The sequence below is a fragment of the Theropithecus gelada genome, chromosome 11 (assembly GCF_003255815.1).
Source record: "Theropithecus gelada isolate Dixy chromosome 11, Tgel_1.0, whole genome shotgun sequence".
NCBI classification, from domain to species: domain Eukaryota; kingdom Metazoa; phylum Chordata; class Mammalia; order Primates; family Cercopithecidae; genus Theropithecus; species Theropithecus gelada.
In genome coordinates, this window is record NC_037679.1 from 114,711,036 (window position 1) to 114,726,095 (window position 15,060).

Here is a 15,060-nt window from a genome sequence, read left to right on the forward strand (position 1 = left end):
TCTTCCTGTATCTGAAATCATTTATTTATAGTTTATCCTTTCTCTAAAGAAAATTTGGTTATTATCTGCATTTATCTCCCTATCTTTTTGAAGACCGATACGGTCTTCAAAACATGCATGTACATCCTAATTCTTTCTGTTTTTAAACTTCAAGTAAACTATGATAATGCACACTGGGAAAAATAGTAGTTTGGCTTTGGGAAAAAAAGAGAACTTACACTTTTATAACTTTAGCTTCTCACCTGCAGAATAGAAATATCCCTGCTTCTCATGAGTGTTGCGAGAGTTACCCTTTTTTTTTTTTTTTTAATTTTGTGAGACGGATTCTTGCTCTGTCGCCCAGGCTGAAGTGCAGCTGTGGCGTGATCTCAGCTCACTGCAACCTCCACCTCCCGGGTTCAAGTGATTCTCCTGCCTCAGCCTCCAGAGTAGCTGAGATTACAGCCATGCGCCAGCATATCAGGCTAATTTTTGTATTTTTAGTAGAGATGGGGTATCATCATGTTGACCAGGCTGGTCTCGAACTCCTGATCCCAGGTGATCCCCCCTCCTCGGTCTCCCAAAGTGCTGGGCTTACAGGCATGAGCCACCACGCCTAGCCGAGTTATGCTTTTAAAAGTGTTCAAAATATGTAGACTAATACTACAGAAGCAGAGCTTCTCTATTACAGGTTTATTTTAAATTTCATCCCAGGCAGTAAATTTGATGTCTTAAAATCGGCTTGTTTGTTTAAATTTAGTTAATCTGTGAGTTCCAAGAACTCTAATGGTTGTGTGAATTTTAAAATTTGTGTTTGAGAGTGAATTGCATGTATCTGAAGCAATCAGCTGGCAGCTACTAAAACTTAGCAATGAAAAAAATCACTCTTCTCATAAATTGCCTTCAGAAAAAACAGGGTGTCAAGACAGAAATGGACAATGTTCTCATGGGCTTTGAACTATTGTTCTGTTAAAAAACAAATTGTGTAGAAAACTGTCCCAAAACTCACAGTTTACTATGAGAACAACTAAGGAATTGCCTAACACAGTGTCTATCAGGAATCTCTTTTTCTTATGACACAGCAATTACTTTTAATTGCTGTTTTTGCAATTACTTTTCATTGCAAAAACCACAATTACTTTTGCACCAACCTAATAAAACTTTGCCCTGGCCCTACCCAACCCTATCCAGACTTGCCCAGCAACCTCTCTGACCACGTTCCCTGCCCCTCTTTTTCCTTTTTGCTAAGCTGCCAACCACTGACCCCCTGACTGCTCCTCTGACATCCCCCAGGTATGTCCCTCTTTCCTGAACATGCTTTCCCCAGCTACTTCTCTCTAAATGTCTTCTGTATTTCATGAGGCCTCTCTTCAAATTTTACCCACCCCCACCCCTTCCCAGCCAGGAAGGCCTTCCCAGTCCATCCTATCTAAAGAGCATTTATGTTCTTCCCTGCCTTCTACCCTGTGCATTGTTTTCTTCCTCTTATTTGAATTTAAGTTAACTTTTCTTTTTTATTGACTTTATTTTTTTAGTTTCTGTCTCCCCTAAAGAGGTGGGAGCTCCATTAAGAGCAGGGATTTTATTTTGTACCCTACTCCATCCATGGAGCAAGACTCACAATAAATACTTGTTGGATGAATAAATCCTTGAGATACTCAGTACAGATACCTTGCTAAACTTTCTACCACATCTTACTAGGATTCAGCTCCTTAACGGCTATGGTACCTTTCTAAGATTATCTGGAGTTACAGTCTAAATCCAAAAAGTGGTCAAAATTAGACCAACCCTTTTTAACCTTTACATCACAGCACCCATCTATGTGTAATAGTATTTGTGAATACCATAGCATTGGAGAAATGAGAAGGGATTTTGAGTTTTAAAACTAGATTTCCTTTATTTTATAAAATTATAATGAGAAAAACTAATTATAAGCTATTGGAGATAATATTAAAAATTGAGTTTATTCTAGAGTTTCCAAATAAAATATTTCTTTTATAAAAAATATTTTCAACCAGTAAATAATTCACAGCAAACTTGGAACCCACTTGCTGCACACAATCATACATTGGCTGGGAAATTCTGAGTTAAAACCTTTGTGAACTTAATTTTTTGTTTTGATTTGTTTTTGGCTCAGGATACTATGTAATGTGAAGGCTTGTCGTTATCTTTGGAAAAATAACTGAGTCTTTTTAATAGAAGTAGAAACCCAAATAAAAGCCATTAGGCATTACATAAGGAGCAATGCAAATGCTGCCTAATAGGCCATTGATTTTACTTCCCCCTTGGATAGTCTCTGATAGAGGTACTGGCTTATAAGCCTCATTTTACTAAGAATAGCTGAGTTTGCTCTATATTCTTCCACGTACTAGTACTGTGACCTTGGGAGGGTTTTTTACACTCTCTGGGTCGAAGTGGTTTTGTTTGCTTAGTATAAAGGCTGGGAGGGGGTTGAGCGGCTGGTTAGGAATTAACAATAGATAGGTTGAGAAAGAACTAGAAGGGAGTGCTGCTCTTCACACTGAAGCAAGGGGGGAGTGAGATTTCTCATCTTTAACAACAACAACAACAAAAATAAATCACAGTGCCAACAAGAAATTAAAAAGAAAATTATACACACACACACACACACACACACACACACTCCCTCAACAAACTTAATATTCTTTTCACTGGACCAGAAAACCTTTGGTGTGACAAATCAAACTTTTGAGGAAGCTACATCCTGGAAACAAACTTTGCTGTAAGCCAACTGCCAGCTAACCGCACACATAATTTGATGATGTGAAGGTGGATGGCTGTAAATTTTCCTAAGTGGTGAGAAATAGAGAACGACTTTTAATAATGTCATTTCATTTGCCCTACAGTACATTGTTCAGCCATAAAATCATGAAAACCAGTAAGCAGGTTTTTGGCCAGAAGTTATTTCTCTCCTTTTTTCCATTTTAATTGCAGGCTGCCTTCTCTGTGTTTGGGAGAGAGTAACTTCAAAAGATATCTTCCTTGTCTTCCAACAGCCACACTTTGAAATCTAAGCCAGTGTCCTGTAAAACTCTTACAATCTAGAGTAAATACAGACAGTTTGGCACAAATACCCACACTTGAAATGGAAGCTTTAGGTCTATTGTTTGATCTGAAATGGATTATATTACATTTTAAAATGTTTTCTTCAAAAATTATTTCGATCAAAGCAATCTTTCACACCAAAAGGTCTTATTTCACTGAAACTGCGAGTTGTTAAGAAGGTTAATTTCCTCTCAGTAATGCATCTTCTTTATTTACATATTTTAAGCATCTGATGCCTGCTGAACTCTGCCCCAGATACTGGTTAATGTTTAAAACAATAGCAGATCCTGTTCCTGCTAAAACCTTCACAACCTAAGAGAAAATCAACATATGAGAAAATTTTAACTATTATTTCCATGTCAGAATGACAAGAAGAAACAAAAATGGGAGGAGAAAATAATATCCTGTCCTGAAGTTACTCCAGGACACCAAGGCTTTGACTGTACGTGCCAACATTGCCACTATTTTTTTATGATGATTCATTCCTCCCATTGAATGCTGTGGAGACACCCCAACCGCACTGGCTTCAGATGTTGCTATGTGGAGGAGGCCAGCCCAGTGACCTGAGCAGGCACGTGGTTGTTACTGAGTTTGTAAGAGTCCAGGTGAAGTTCAACAGTTGCAATTTTGCATCTTAAAGACATTTGTTTAGTTACTTAACTCTCATTCTTTCTCAGGTGCCCTCGCTAAAATTTCACCTCTTTCATCGCCCTGCTCCTCACCTCTCCAAGGGACTCCTGCCAGCAGCCTGGTCAGCAAAGTTTCTGCAGTGCAGTTTCCAGAATCTGCCGACACAACTGTCAAACAAAGTCTAGGTTCTCACAGGACCTTAACTTACACTCAGAGTGCCCCTGACCTATCCCCTCAAATCCTGACTCCACCTGTTATATGTAGCAGGTAAGGATTTTTTATGAACTGAAGTTTAATAATAAAATTGATGATGGTTTTCCCCTAGAAATACCTACCACCAGCCCACGCAGCTTGGGGTTGATTTGCCAAAGTAGTTGACAACCAAGTATAGGATAATGTGATTTGTGTTGAATAGACTACAATAAAAACTTATGTTTTAGTAGTTTTCTATTAACAAAGTTTAGAATCCATGCAGTTCATACAGCTAATCTTTAGAGAGGATACAAAATCGTTAGCTGTATATGTTGCCTGTTTCCTGATGGTGAATATAGAAAATTTATAACTAAAAAATGATATCAAGTATTCTGTTGTAATGCTTCATTTTGTTGGAATGTTTGTACTTGTTCTCCAGGGAACTTGTTGCATTGATATTAGCCATATTTAATCGTCAGTTTGCATTTCCCATTTTTACAGTTTAAAAATGTGTGAATAATACATCGCACAGGATGGCTGGACTCAAATAGTTTTCTGAATGCAATTTAAGCAATTGTATGTGCTATTCTATCATGTTGAAACAAAATTACAAAGTGTTATCTATCACAGAGGTTAAGAAAAAAATGGCCTAGCGTGGCTAGAGTAATTATTTTGCCAGGGTTGTCACAAGAAATAATTATCTCTTCTTACTGGTTAATGTATGTTTATTGTTCTTCACTAATAGTTTGAATAATTTATCTTAAAGCATTATGGTATTTTTTAAGTAGAAAAACAGTTGAGTGTTTTTAACTATGAGAGTACCTTGAATAAAATAGTATTTCATTTCTGAGGTTGATGAGGATAACTGTTTGAATAAATGAGTAACATGTTGGTTTTCTAGTATCAAATATTACTTCACAGACTCAGCTTTTTTCAATATATTCAGATTTAAGAAATAGCAACTTATATTAAGCCTTATAATTTTCATTTTCATATTTTTACTCATAAGCTCTGTAAATTAAATGAATGTTCTTTATAATTTTTATTTTTACCTCCTTTCTCTTTACTGACATTTTTAAATGAGAAATTATTTTCATTTGTTCGCCCAGAGCCAAAGTTATTCTACTATGCAAAAGTTATTCTGCTGCCTTCTATGAGTTTTTTAATAAAATAATTTCTGCGGGATATTAATCTCATCTCTTTTCCACAAAAAAGCAAGTTCTGTAGTAAACTATTCAGAAGATATATCATACTTCCCTGTTAGAAATTCACAACACACATGGCTTTATTAAAAACTCTGAGAAGCTCTGTTAAAAGAATCCCTCTTTATTTATTTTTGTTGTTTCATTTAGTGTTTTTTGAATTTATTTGACCACAGAACCAATTTATTTGGGTTAACACCCAAGAATTGCTCACGGATCTAATGTTTGGCAGAACACAATTAAGAAACATTGTTGTATTGTATGCACCCTGAGCCAAGATGAAGCCCAGTGGAGTAATCTTCATCAAGGACATCTGGGTTCAGCATTTTTAGGGAGAGTCTCCCACTGTGGGTTCCGGACTTTGGGAAAATAAGTCCCCTAAAGAAAGGAGAGAGATGTTCAGAAAAGCTCTACCACTCACATAGCTTTTTTCATCATAGTGTAGTTTTTTGTGGTTTTTTTGTTGTTGTTGTTTGTTTGTTTTTGTGTTCTTAGCAGGAAGAATGCAATGGGATTTTTATAAAAGGTTTCAGAGAAAAACAAGAGGATTTCACTGTCTACTTGTTCAGTAATGTTTATAAATCCAGTAGTGTGTGTTTTATTTGTTTGGGCTTTATAAATCTGTAATTCAAACCCGGTTTTATTATTGCCTTAAAGGCAGCCACCCATGTAGGCACAGAGAGCTCCAGAAACACACGACTAATTGTTGTGGTTTCCCCTGCTGAACTTGAAGAGTTTGGCGTTGAATCCCAGTCTCTTGGCTGCTGTAATGTCTATGCAACAAGCTATTTTTCTGGCATGAGAGCTGGCATATTGGAAGTACTAATTTAAATGGTCCTTTTAGGTATTACTTTGCAATAAAAAATTTTCAGGCTAATAAACTCAACTTCTTCTGAGCTTCGTCTAAGAATGTAAGCCTACCAATTCCATCTCCTTTCTTTTTCCTTTTTGTCCTATCATTTTCTTTTTGTTCTCTAACCCAAACTGACAGATTTAATAATTAGAAATATTTTACAGGTAATGTTTTTCTATTTACACTCAAGGGTTGAAAAGTAAAGTTACTTAGTATGCAGATGAGGTCTTCCTGGAAAATGCTCTTCTCTTAGCGCACACACGAGCACAATTCAGGGAAAAAAAATGATGAGTTATTTAAGATATTAAACAATAAGCTATCACTACTTTTTTCATTTTAGAGTGGGTAGTCTGTGGTTAAATAACAAACAAATAAATCCTCTGAGACCCTTTGTAATATTAGTCAGAAAGAAAGAACCCAGCAGCGAAATGCAGAATCAAAATCTAATCATGAAGTCTCTAAACAAGATAGAAGAGGGAAGAGCCAGTTTATGGCCTGAGCCAGGTCATTTGTGGGGTTACTGTTTAATTTTTGAAACAGTCAAACTTCATTCCTCCAACACCCTCTGGTAGAGCGCATTGCTTACCTCTCTTAACTTTGTTTCTCTTGATGGTTTATAGTACTTCTGGGGCCTGTTTCTCTCAACCAGCATCCTCTGTAGTCAGTCATACATTCAGTGGTCATCAAAATGCACCCGTCTTTTGTTCATTTCCCTAGGGCCTTAACAAGTAACTGATCAATCTGATAAAAAGAAGTCAATTTTTTATTTTGTAGCAAAACGTAAAATTCATATACTATCATTCTGTTTCAACCTATCCTGTCTTAAAGGTCTGTTTAGACATGAAAATATCATAACCCAAATAAATAAATCTAACAATGAGGTTCTTTTTTTTTATTTTATTTTTTATTTTTTTTTGAGATGGAGTCTCACTCTTTCACCCAGTCTGGAGTGCACTGGTGCAATCTCCACTCACTGCAGCCTCCATCTCCCAGGTTCAAGTGATTCTCCTGCCTCAGCCTCCCTGAGTAGCTGGGATTACTGCGTCCACCACCCCACCTGGCAAATTTTGTACTTTTAGTAGAGACAGGATTTCACCATGTTGGCCAGGCTGGTCTTGAACTCCTGACCTCAGGTGGTCCAACTGCCTTGGTCTCCCAAAGTGCTGGGATTACAAGCGTGAGCCCATAATGAGCCTTTAAGCAGCCTGGCCCATAATGAGGCTTTTAAGCAGGCACAGAGGTATTTATTGTGGCAGATAACCCTTGTCCAAATATAGATCAACACCTGCAAAATGGCCACTATAAGTAAGTCGCAGCCTACCAGTATTCTCTAAATAATCTAACAAAATTTTACCATCACTTTCACCTCAAATATGATCTAGGTAAAGGAGGAGGAGACTGAGAGTCAAATGAACTTTCTAATCCTTTGTAGTGACTACTGTCTCACAAAAAAGAAAGTAGTACACTGCATATCAGCATTTATGTATCAAACAAAATGAGTATTTTCACAAAACAAATAAGCAGAAGGTAGAAATATTTGATTATTGTTGTTTATCTTAATGTAGACATAGATGGTATGTGCCTATGACTTTTCCAATGTTTTTTAGCTGTGGCAGACCATATTCCCAAGGGAATCCTGCTGACGAGCCCCTGGAGAGAAGTGGGGTAGCCACTCGGACACCAAGTAGAACAGGTAATTCATTGTTTTGGATTCTGTTTCCCAAAATGGAAATTGCCTTATTTTTGTTTTCCTGATCAAAACGGTGACCTACATTTCTGATTTTTGGGGGGGTGCTGGGAGACGTGGTCTCATGATGTTGGCCAGGTTGGTCTCAAACTCCTGGCCTCAAGTGATCCTCTCGCCTCAGCCTCTTGAAGTGCTAGGATTGCAGGCATGAGCCACTGCGCCTGGCCTGATTTTTTAAATTGCAGATTTAAAAAGACAAGGGAGAAAATTAAAATCATCTGTACCCCTACTCACTGGAGTTAATCATTGGTAAAGTTTGGGTGCAAAGCTTTCCAAAATGTGTTTATACATTTATACATGTGTATATTTCTAAAACACAAGAGGCCGTTGTATATAATATATAGAACTATATAGAAATACTATTTTATCTTGCTACTTCTGACATTGGAAGTACTTTAAGTGGTTCCCAAAACATAGCAAATACTCAATAAACTTCCTTCAGGCACCTTACTCAGCTATGAGAAATGTCATAGGAGCTCAGAGAGCACAGACGTCAGATTCTGGGTATTTACTGATTGGTCTTTTAGTTAGTACAGTTTCCTGCTGACTGAAATGGGGACAGTGAAAAAGAGCAGATAAGGAAGGAAGCCACAGGATTCTAAGAAATGGGATTGGATACATAGGATTTCCCATGCTCCCAAGCATATGCCATCACTCTGTGCTCTACAGAGCGCTTTACTCCTGGGTATGTCAATTCAATTTCTCCCACCTCATGTGCCCATTCTAGAGTGTTATAGTCACTCAGTGGTTTAACGTATAGGGAGAGAAATAGAGAAAAAAGAAACATAAAGTCCTAGGATTTGTTAAAGGTATGAACTGTTGATCTAAAAAATATTATTGAGGGATTATTGAATGTCATGCAGATTACAGATTATAATTTTCATCTGTTTTACTTTGTTAACAGATGTGTGATGTTCTCCACCCTATGATCCTATATTCTTGGAGTGTAAGCTCATGAAAGCCCTGTTTCCCTAAACAGTATATTTACCATATGCATCTTAGCAAAATTTGCTTAAATGAGCCGCCTTTCCCCATTGTGGATCTCGTAATAAGTTGTTCTCTTTTAATTGTAGATGACACTGCTCAAGTTACCTCTGATTATGAAACCAATAACAACAGTGACAGCAGTGATATTGTACAGAATGAAGATGAAACAGAGTGCCTGAGAGAGCCTCTGAGGAAAGCGTCGGCTTGCAGCACCTATGCTCCTGAGACCATGATGTTTCTGGTAGTCCCATATCATCACTTAACTCACTCATTTACTTGAGAGATCAGCTTCTGTTACAGATACTGGCTTAGAAATGAATCTCTGAGGCCAGGCACAGTGGCTCATGCCTGTAATCCCAGCACTTTGGGAGGCCGAGGTGGGCATATCACGAGGTCAGGAGTTCAAGACCAGCCTGACCAACATGGTGAAATCCCGTCTCTACTAAAAATGCTGAAATTAGCTGGGCGTGGTGGCGCATGCCTGTAATCCTAGCTACTCAGGAGGCTGAGGCAGTAGAATCCCTTGAACCTGGGAGGTGGAGGTTGCAGTGAACCAAGATTGCGCCATTGCACTCCAGCCTGAGCAATAGAAGGAGACTCTGTCAAAAAATTTAAAAAAAAAAAAAAAAAGTAAATAAATAAATAAATTACCCAGGCATGGTGGCAGGCACCTGTAATCCCAGCTGCTTGGGAGGCTGAGGCAGGAGAATCACTTGAACCCAGGAGGCAGAGGCTGCAGTGAGCTGAAATCATGCCGCTGTACTCCAGCCGGGGCAACAGAGTGACACTCTATCTCAAAAAAAACAAAACAAAACAAAACAAAAAGAAATTAATCTCTGAAACATGAGATTTACAGATGTATTTCATCCGGATTACACATGTATTACAGCCCTTCCCATACTTATCAATATATTTTTTCTCTTTCCAAGCATTTTTGGTCTCTTAGTGGTTCTATTATCTGGTGATTAAAAGCATAAGCATTTACAGTTACACAATGATTACAGATATTTCTTAACCCAATCAAAAAGTATATACAGGAAAATGTATTATTTCATTCCTTAAAACAATATTTTATAAACAAAGAAAAGAAAGATGAAGGAAGGGAGGGAAGAAGATATTCATTGACTTAGGGCATCTGCTGGTTTTCTCTAGTACCTCCTTGACTTAGAACATAAACCAATATTTGTTTTTCTTGTAATATTGTCAGGCATATATTGGCACTAGCCACCTATTAAAATATCCTTTAATGATTACTTACTTTGTGTATTTGAAAAGATCCATTTAAGGAGGATGGAAGCATACATTTGAGTCAACTTCATTGTGGGGAGGTGGCAAGTGGTAGAAAACTGTTGACTCTCAAGTAATCATCAATGGCTGCTATTACCATTTTTCTTTTACTGTATTTACTGTTTGTATTTCTAAGTCAAATAGATCATCAGGTAAAATAATTTATATGTTTCCTTATCCTCATTATCTATCTTTTTTTTTTTTTTTTTTTTTGGCAAATGTGCTTTTAATAACATCCTCGTTTGGGACCAATTATAAAAAACCTTTACTTTTACATAGTGCATGTTTCTCAAGAAACAGTCGATCACATGAAATAAATTAAAATCCCTAAAAAATGTGGCAACATTAATCCTATGTCCATTTTAAAGCATTAATATAAACTTAATAATAATGGTAGGAATGATGAAGTCTTCCTACTCATGGATTTCTTTTGAGAGCTTAATTTAAGGAGGGAACCCTCATCTCTGAAAAATTTACATAACTATGAAGAGACGTAAATTGACATGCAATTACAGAATATTCTGAAGTCTTTAAAACTTTATTTAAGAACCTTACAGTAGACCCAAAGTAGTTATACTAACTTATAGAAGAAACATCCATGTTTTTGCTGGAGTGTATATGGACCAGTGATAGGCAAGCACCTAATAGTGCACAATTTATATCTGAAACAGCATTCGTTCCTTTCCTTCTTACTTTGGGGTCAATGTCTCATTCATCTTGACTCTTTTAAGCAAAATCACTTATTCACCTTGGAGTTTTAAGTCATTTATTTCCGATAGCCACAGTTGTTACTGAATTTCACAAAGCACAAATTGCCCTGTAGAAAAACTGCATGCTGTTTAAGTATTTGAACGTTAAACATTACAGGACAAACCAATTCTTGCTCCCGAACCTCTTGTCATGGATAACCTGGACTCAATTATGGAGCAGCTAAATACTTGGAATTTTCCGATTTTCGATTTAGTGGAAAATATAGGAAGAAAATGTGGCCGTATTCTTAGTCAGGTAAGAAATGCATTCATTCACACTAATTTAAATATAGGAAAAACAGTTCCTTGGTTGCTTAAAGCTCTGTAAATTCTTGACACTTGTGGATAGGTGTTGTGTGGAGAAAGGAAGTTTTGGAACACTGTAGATTCCTTGGTGGTGGGTTAACAAAAGAAACTGGAACTTCAAGTGAGTCGGATGTCATATTCTACAATTAAAAAATGATTTATTTTTAAAGACAAAGTAGGCGGGGATAGAGATACATAGACAAGGGACAAATGATCTAGAATTCATAGAATTAAGCAAAAGAAAATCTGACTGAAGCCCCTAAAAGAAGAAAACTGCCTGTTTAGAGATACTAACTTATTGTCTGTAATTATTTTCAATGACTTTTTTAAAACTTTGGAATATTACAGCACTTAGACCTTATCAAAGGTAATACATTGTGCCAAAATGTGTTTCCTCTTAGTGCTCTGAGAAACACATCACATAGAGTTATAGAATAATACTGTTGCTGCATAACCAGCCTCTGAGTATTGTTTTCTTTAGGCTAGACTACTTTCATGGCTTTTCACATAAATAATTATTCGTTTTGCTGAAGAAGAAAGAAAACAAGTAGAAATTAAGAATTTGAAAATGTTTCAAACCACAAAACAAAATGATAGATTTGCTGTACTACGGAATACCCATTGAAATACACACCCTTAATTAATAAAGAGGATGGTGCGATAATGTGTATCAGCTTATCTTCACATGTTTTAGATGTGTTCTTATCAATTTGAGTAAGTATCACAGCAGAGATAGTAAGGACCATCAAAGTTGTGAATATCAGACTTAGGTAAGAATTCAGGACCCAACCCAGATTTATTGGGGCCACTAACACTTCTCTGCAAAACAATAGACGAGAAATCACTGAAATGCTGATTTCTACGCAGTGCATCAGAGATGAGCTGTCTTTGGACCACTCAACACATGTCTCAATGTGGAACTTCGTTTGGGGTGAGGATCCTAATCTGTGAAGATTGAACGGAAAAGATAGCAGGCCTTTCTTCTAGTGTTTGCTTCTACAAGCACATATGGCTGTCTAGTCTGGGGGTACACTAACATTATTGATGGAATATGAGACAAAAAATTCTTACAAAGTCTGTAAAATATTCAATTTTGCCTCTGCTAGACTATTCTGTCCATCACCATGTTGAGGAATATAATGGCAGCCCTTGCACTTTACTAGGAGTTGAGAGTCCTGTTCTTCTTCCCTTCCTTTCTTCTCAGTGCTAAGCAACGTCTCACACTAGCTGATCTTAAGGACAGATTTAAGGATAGTTGCTCTGTCCAATTCACCTTAGCCTCATACCTTACCTGGAAGACTGTGTATCTTCTTTCTGAAACCCATGGCAAACTGCAACTTTGAGGGAGTGATCTTTCCTGCAAATAAGCCTGTAATAGGGCCACAGGATGTGGCAATGAACCAAGAAGCATTTTCTCTCTTTATTTTATTTTAGTTTTTTTTTTCACTAGGGAGTATGTTCCCTGGTATAGAGACACACATCTCATCTCATTTTATATTTGATGTATATCTCACAGACTCTCAAAAACTTAATCTTCACAGTAAATTTAGTGCAGGATTTTTTTTAAATATGTATTTTATAGAAGAAGAAACTATGGCTTAAAAGAGGATATGCTACTCTTCTAAAGTCATCTAGTAAATATTCAACCCAGGATTCCAAAGTAGATTTATCCATATCAGAAGCCCAGGGTTTTTACCTTCCTTCAATTGCTTCTCATATCTTCATAAAACACCTTGACTTATTATATGTTCAAGTTCTCCAAATGAGGATTCGGACCTAGTAGAAAAATGGTTATGATAACAGTCGGTTTTACAGCACAAATGACGGCGTACAGAATTTCATTACGGGTACCAACCACTCCCTTGAAGTTCTGTGAGCTGGGAATGGGAGAAAACAACTTGACCAAAATTGCCACACAATGTTTTCTAAGAGTCCTGGATACCAGTAGACAATAAAAAGATTAAGGATAATTAACAATTAGATTCATGCAAAATTCAATAATGTATCTTTTGTTCCAATCATGTTCCAAAAACAGAGTAATATATTGATATATGATCCTCATTAGTCACTGTTTACTTTCCCAATTTCCCAGACATTAAACTTTGAGCAAATGCAGCTTCTGATGACTTGCTCAGTAGAACTTTTTGAGATTTTTTCTTTTGAGTTTACAAGAACAAAAATTACGAAATTTTGGTTATGGAAAATATGCGTATATTTTTGCCATAGTACAACTTTAGGACAGTGAAATGATTTAATGTGAACATTCCAATACATCACCTTTTGGCTGAGACTAAGTGGAAAAAGTCTAATTTCAAAAGATTTTTAAAGAGACATGTACAATGGAAATAAGTCCTCAGTTTCAATATACAGCCTGCCTTTTGATAATTATCATTTTAACCAATTTAAAAGGACATCCTTCAGATTTTGAAAAGGCATTTAGTGTTTTCAGTTACCAATATTTACCATCGTTCTCTTTACGTCTGACACACACATAGAGATGTTTCATGTTTCATAAGGCTTTGTCTTTTTTTTTTTTTAACAGGTATCTTACAGACTTTTTGAAGACATGGGCCTCTTTGAAGCTTTTAAAATTCCAATTAGGGAATTTATGAATTATTTTCATGCTTTGGAGATTGGATACAGGGATATTCCTTGTAAGTATGCTTGATTTGTGAAATAATACTTTTAAAATATGTCCAATTTGCTGTGGGTAAGTGGGATAGTGAATCATTAGCAGGTAGCACAGAATTACACATGGTAGACACTCAATATGGAGACATCATATGGTGATTAGGAGATATCACCTGTGTTAGAATCCTGGCTCCTTTACTTTTCAGCTGTATGAGACCCTAGGGTTTACTTAAGCTCTATGTGCCTCATTTCTTAGTCCATAAAATGAGGATTATAATACCTGCTTCATATGATTGTTGGGATCAAATAAGATTATAATTTTAAAGAGGTTATTTGAGTGCCTGGCACACAGTAATTCCAACATAAGTCCACTTTAATATGGCTATTTTTTGGAAATAAATAAATACTAAATTTATTGCTCATTTAGTAACCCATCCCTTTTATTGGGTGAATTCAACTTTTGTTGTGGCATCTGAAGAGTTAAGTCACTATATATGTTTTCTCCACATAAGATAAAGTTGGCTGGTGTTTAGAGGGACAGGAGGATGATGGTCTGATGAATAAAATAGAAGAGACATCTGGAAGTGGTTATGGAAAAATGATGAGAAACATTTTAAAAAATCAGGTAAATGGGAAGACCCAAGGGAAACACACAATCAAGAATTCAAGCTTTGAGTCTTGTGGGAATAAGTTTCCCATTTATAATAACAAGAAATTGGAACACAGAGGAGATGTTAAATTTTCATTATGTAGCATTTCAGGAACCATCAATCAGAACACATAAGTAAAATGGTCCTACAGAGCTACAAAATATATGGTTTGGGAGACAATGTCTATAGGTCCAAACAGGGAAACTATGGAGATGTTCAAAAACCATGTAACACATTAAGGAAATAAATACATAGAAGAAAAATAATCAAACATAATATGTTGATTGGAGCATGTCTTGGAAATATGTTATTTAAATCGTGTTTTGGCTTTTAAACTTTTAAAACTTTTAAAGTTTAAAACTTTTAAGCTTAAAAGTTTTAAAAGCTTTTATATTTGCTTTTATGCACCTCAGACTTCAGAGTCCCATAACTTCTTCATAATTGTAAAGAGCTGAAGTTACATTAAAAAAAAAATTAATACTGATAAAGCGTAAGTATTTCCAGGAAGCGGTATCACATTAACCTAGGGATTTACTATGAGCATATTGTTTTCAAAATCCCATCCACATGCTACATTGGAATCAATATGCACAGCAGATAGTGTATCATAGAAAAAAAGAATGAAGAACTGAATCTACCAATGAGATTTTCTGAAGAATGTGGGACCAAAATACAGTCAGAGTAAGGCAGTTGGAGTAAGGCAAAGAGAAGCTGAACAGTACCAGGGCCCCTGGGAACATCTGACTGACAAATCCATGGAAGCTGGAAGAGAAATATGAAA

The 15,060-nt window shown here is 36.5% G+C and overlaps 1 protein-coding gene across 1 annotated transcript in view; it reads left to right on the forward strand.

Annotated features, from left to right (window-relative positions):
* Window positions 1-15,060, forward strand: part of PDE3A (phosphodiesterase 3A) — a 302,847-nt gene that overhangs the window by 256,581 nt on the left and 31,206 nt on the right. The window contains exons 6-10 of the mRNA XM_025403467.1: window positions 3,723-3,942; window positions 7,530-7,615; window positions 8,743-8,897; window positions 10,811-10,948; window positions 13,541-13,652. Of these exons, the coding sequence (XP_025259252.1) occupies window positions 3,723-3,942; window positions 7,530-7,615; window positions 8,743-8,897; window positions 10,811-10,948; window positions 13,541-13,652 (711 nt within the window). The remainder of the gene's footprint in view (window positions 1-3,722; window positions 3,943-7,529; window positions 7,616-8,742; window positions 8,898-10,810; window positions 10,949-13,540; window positions 13,653-15,060) is intronic.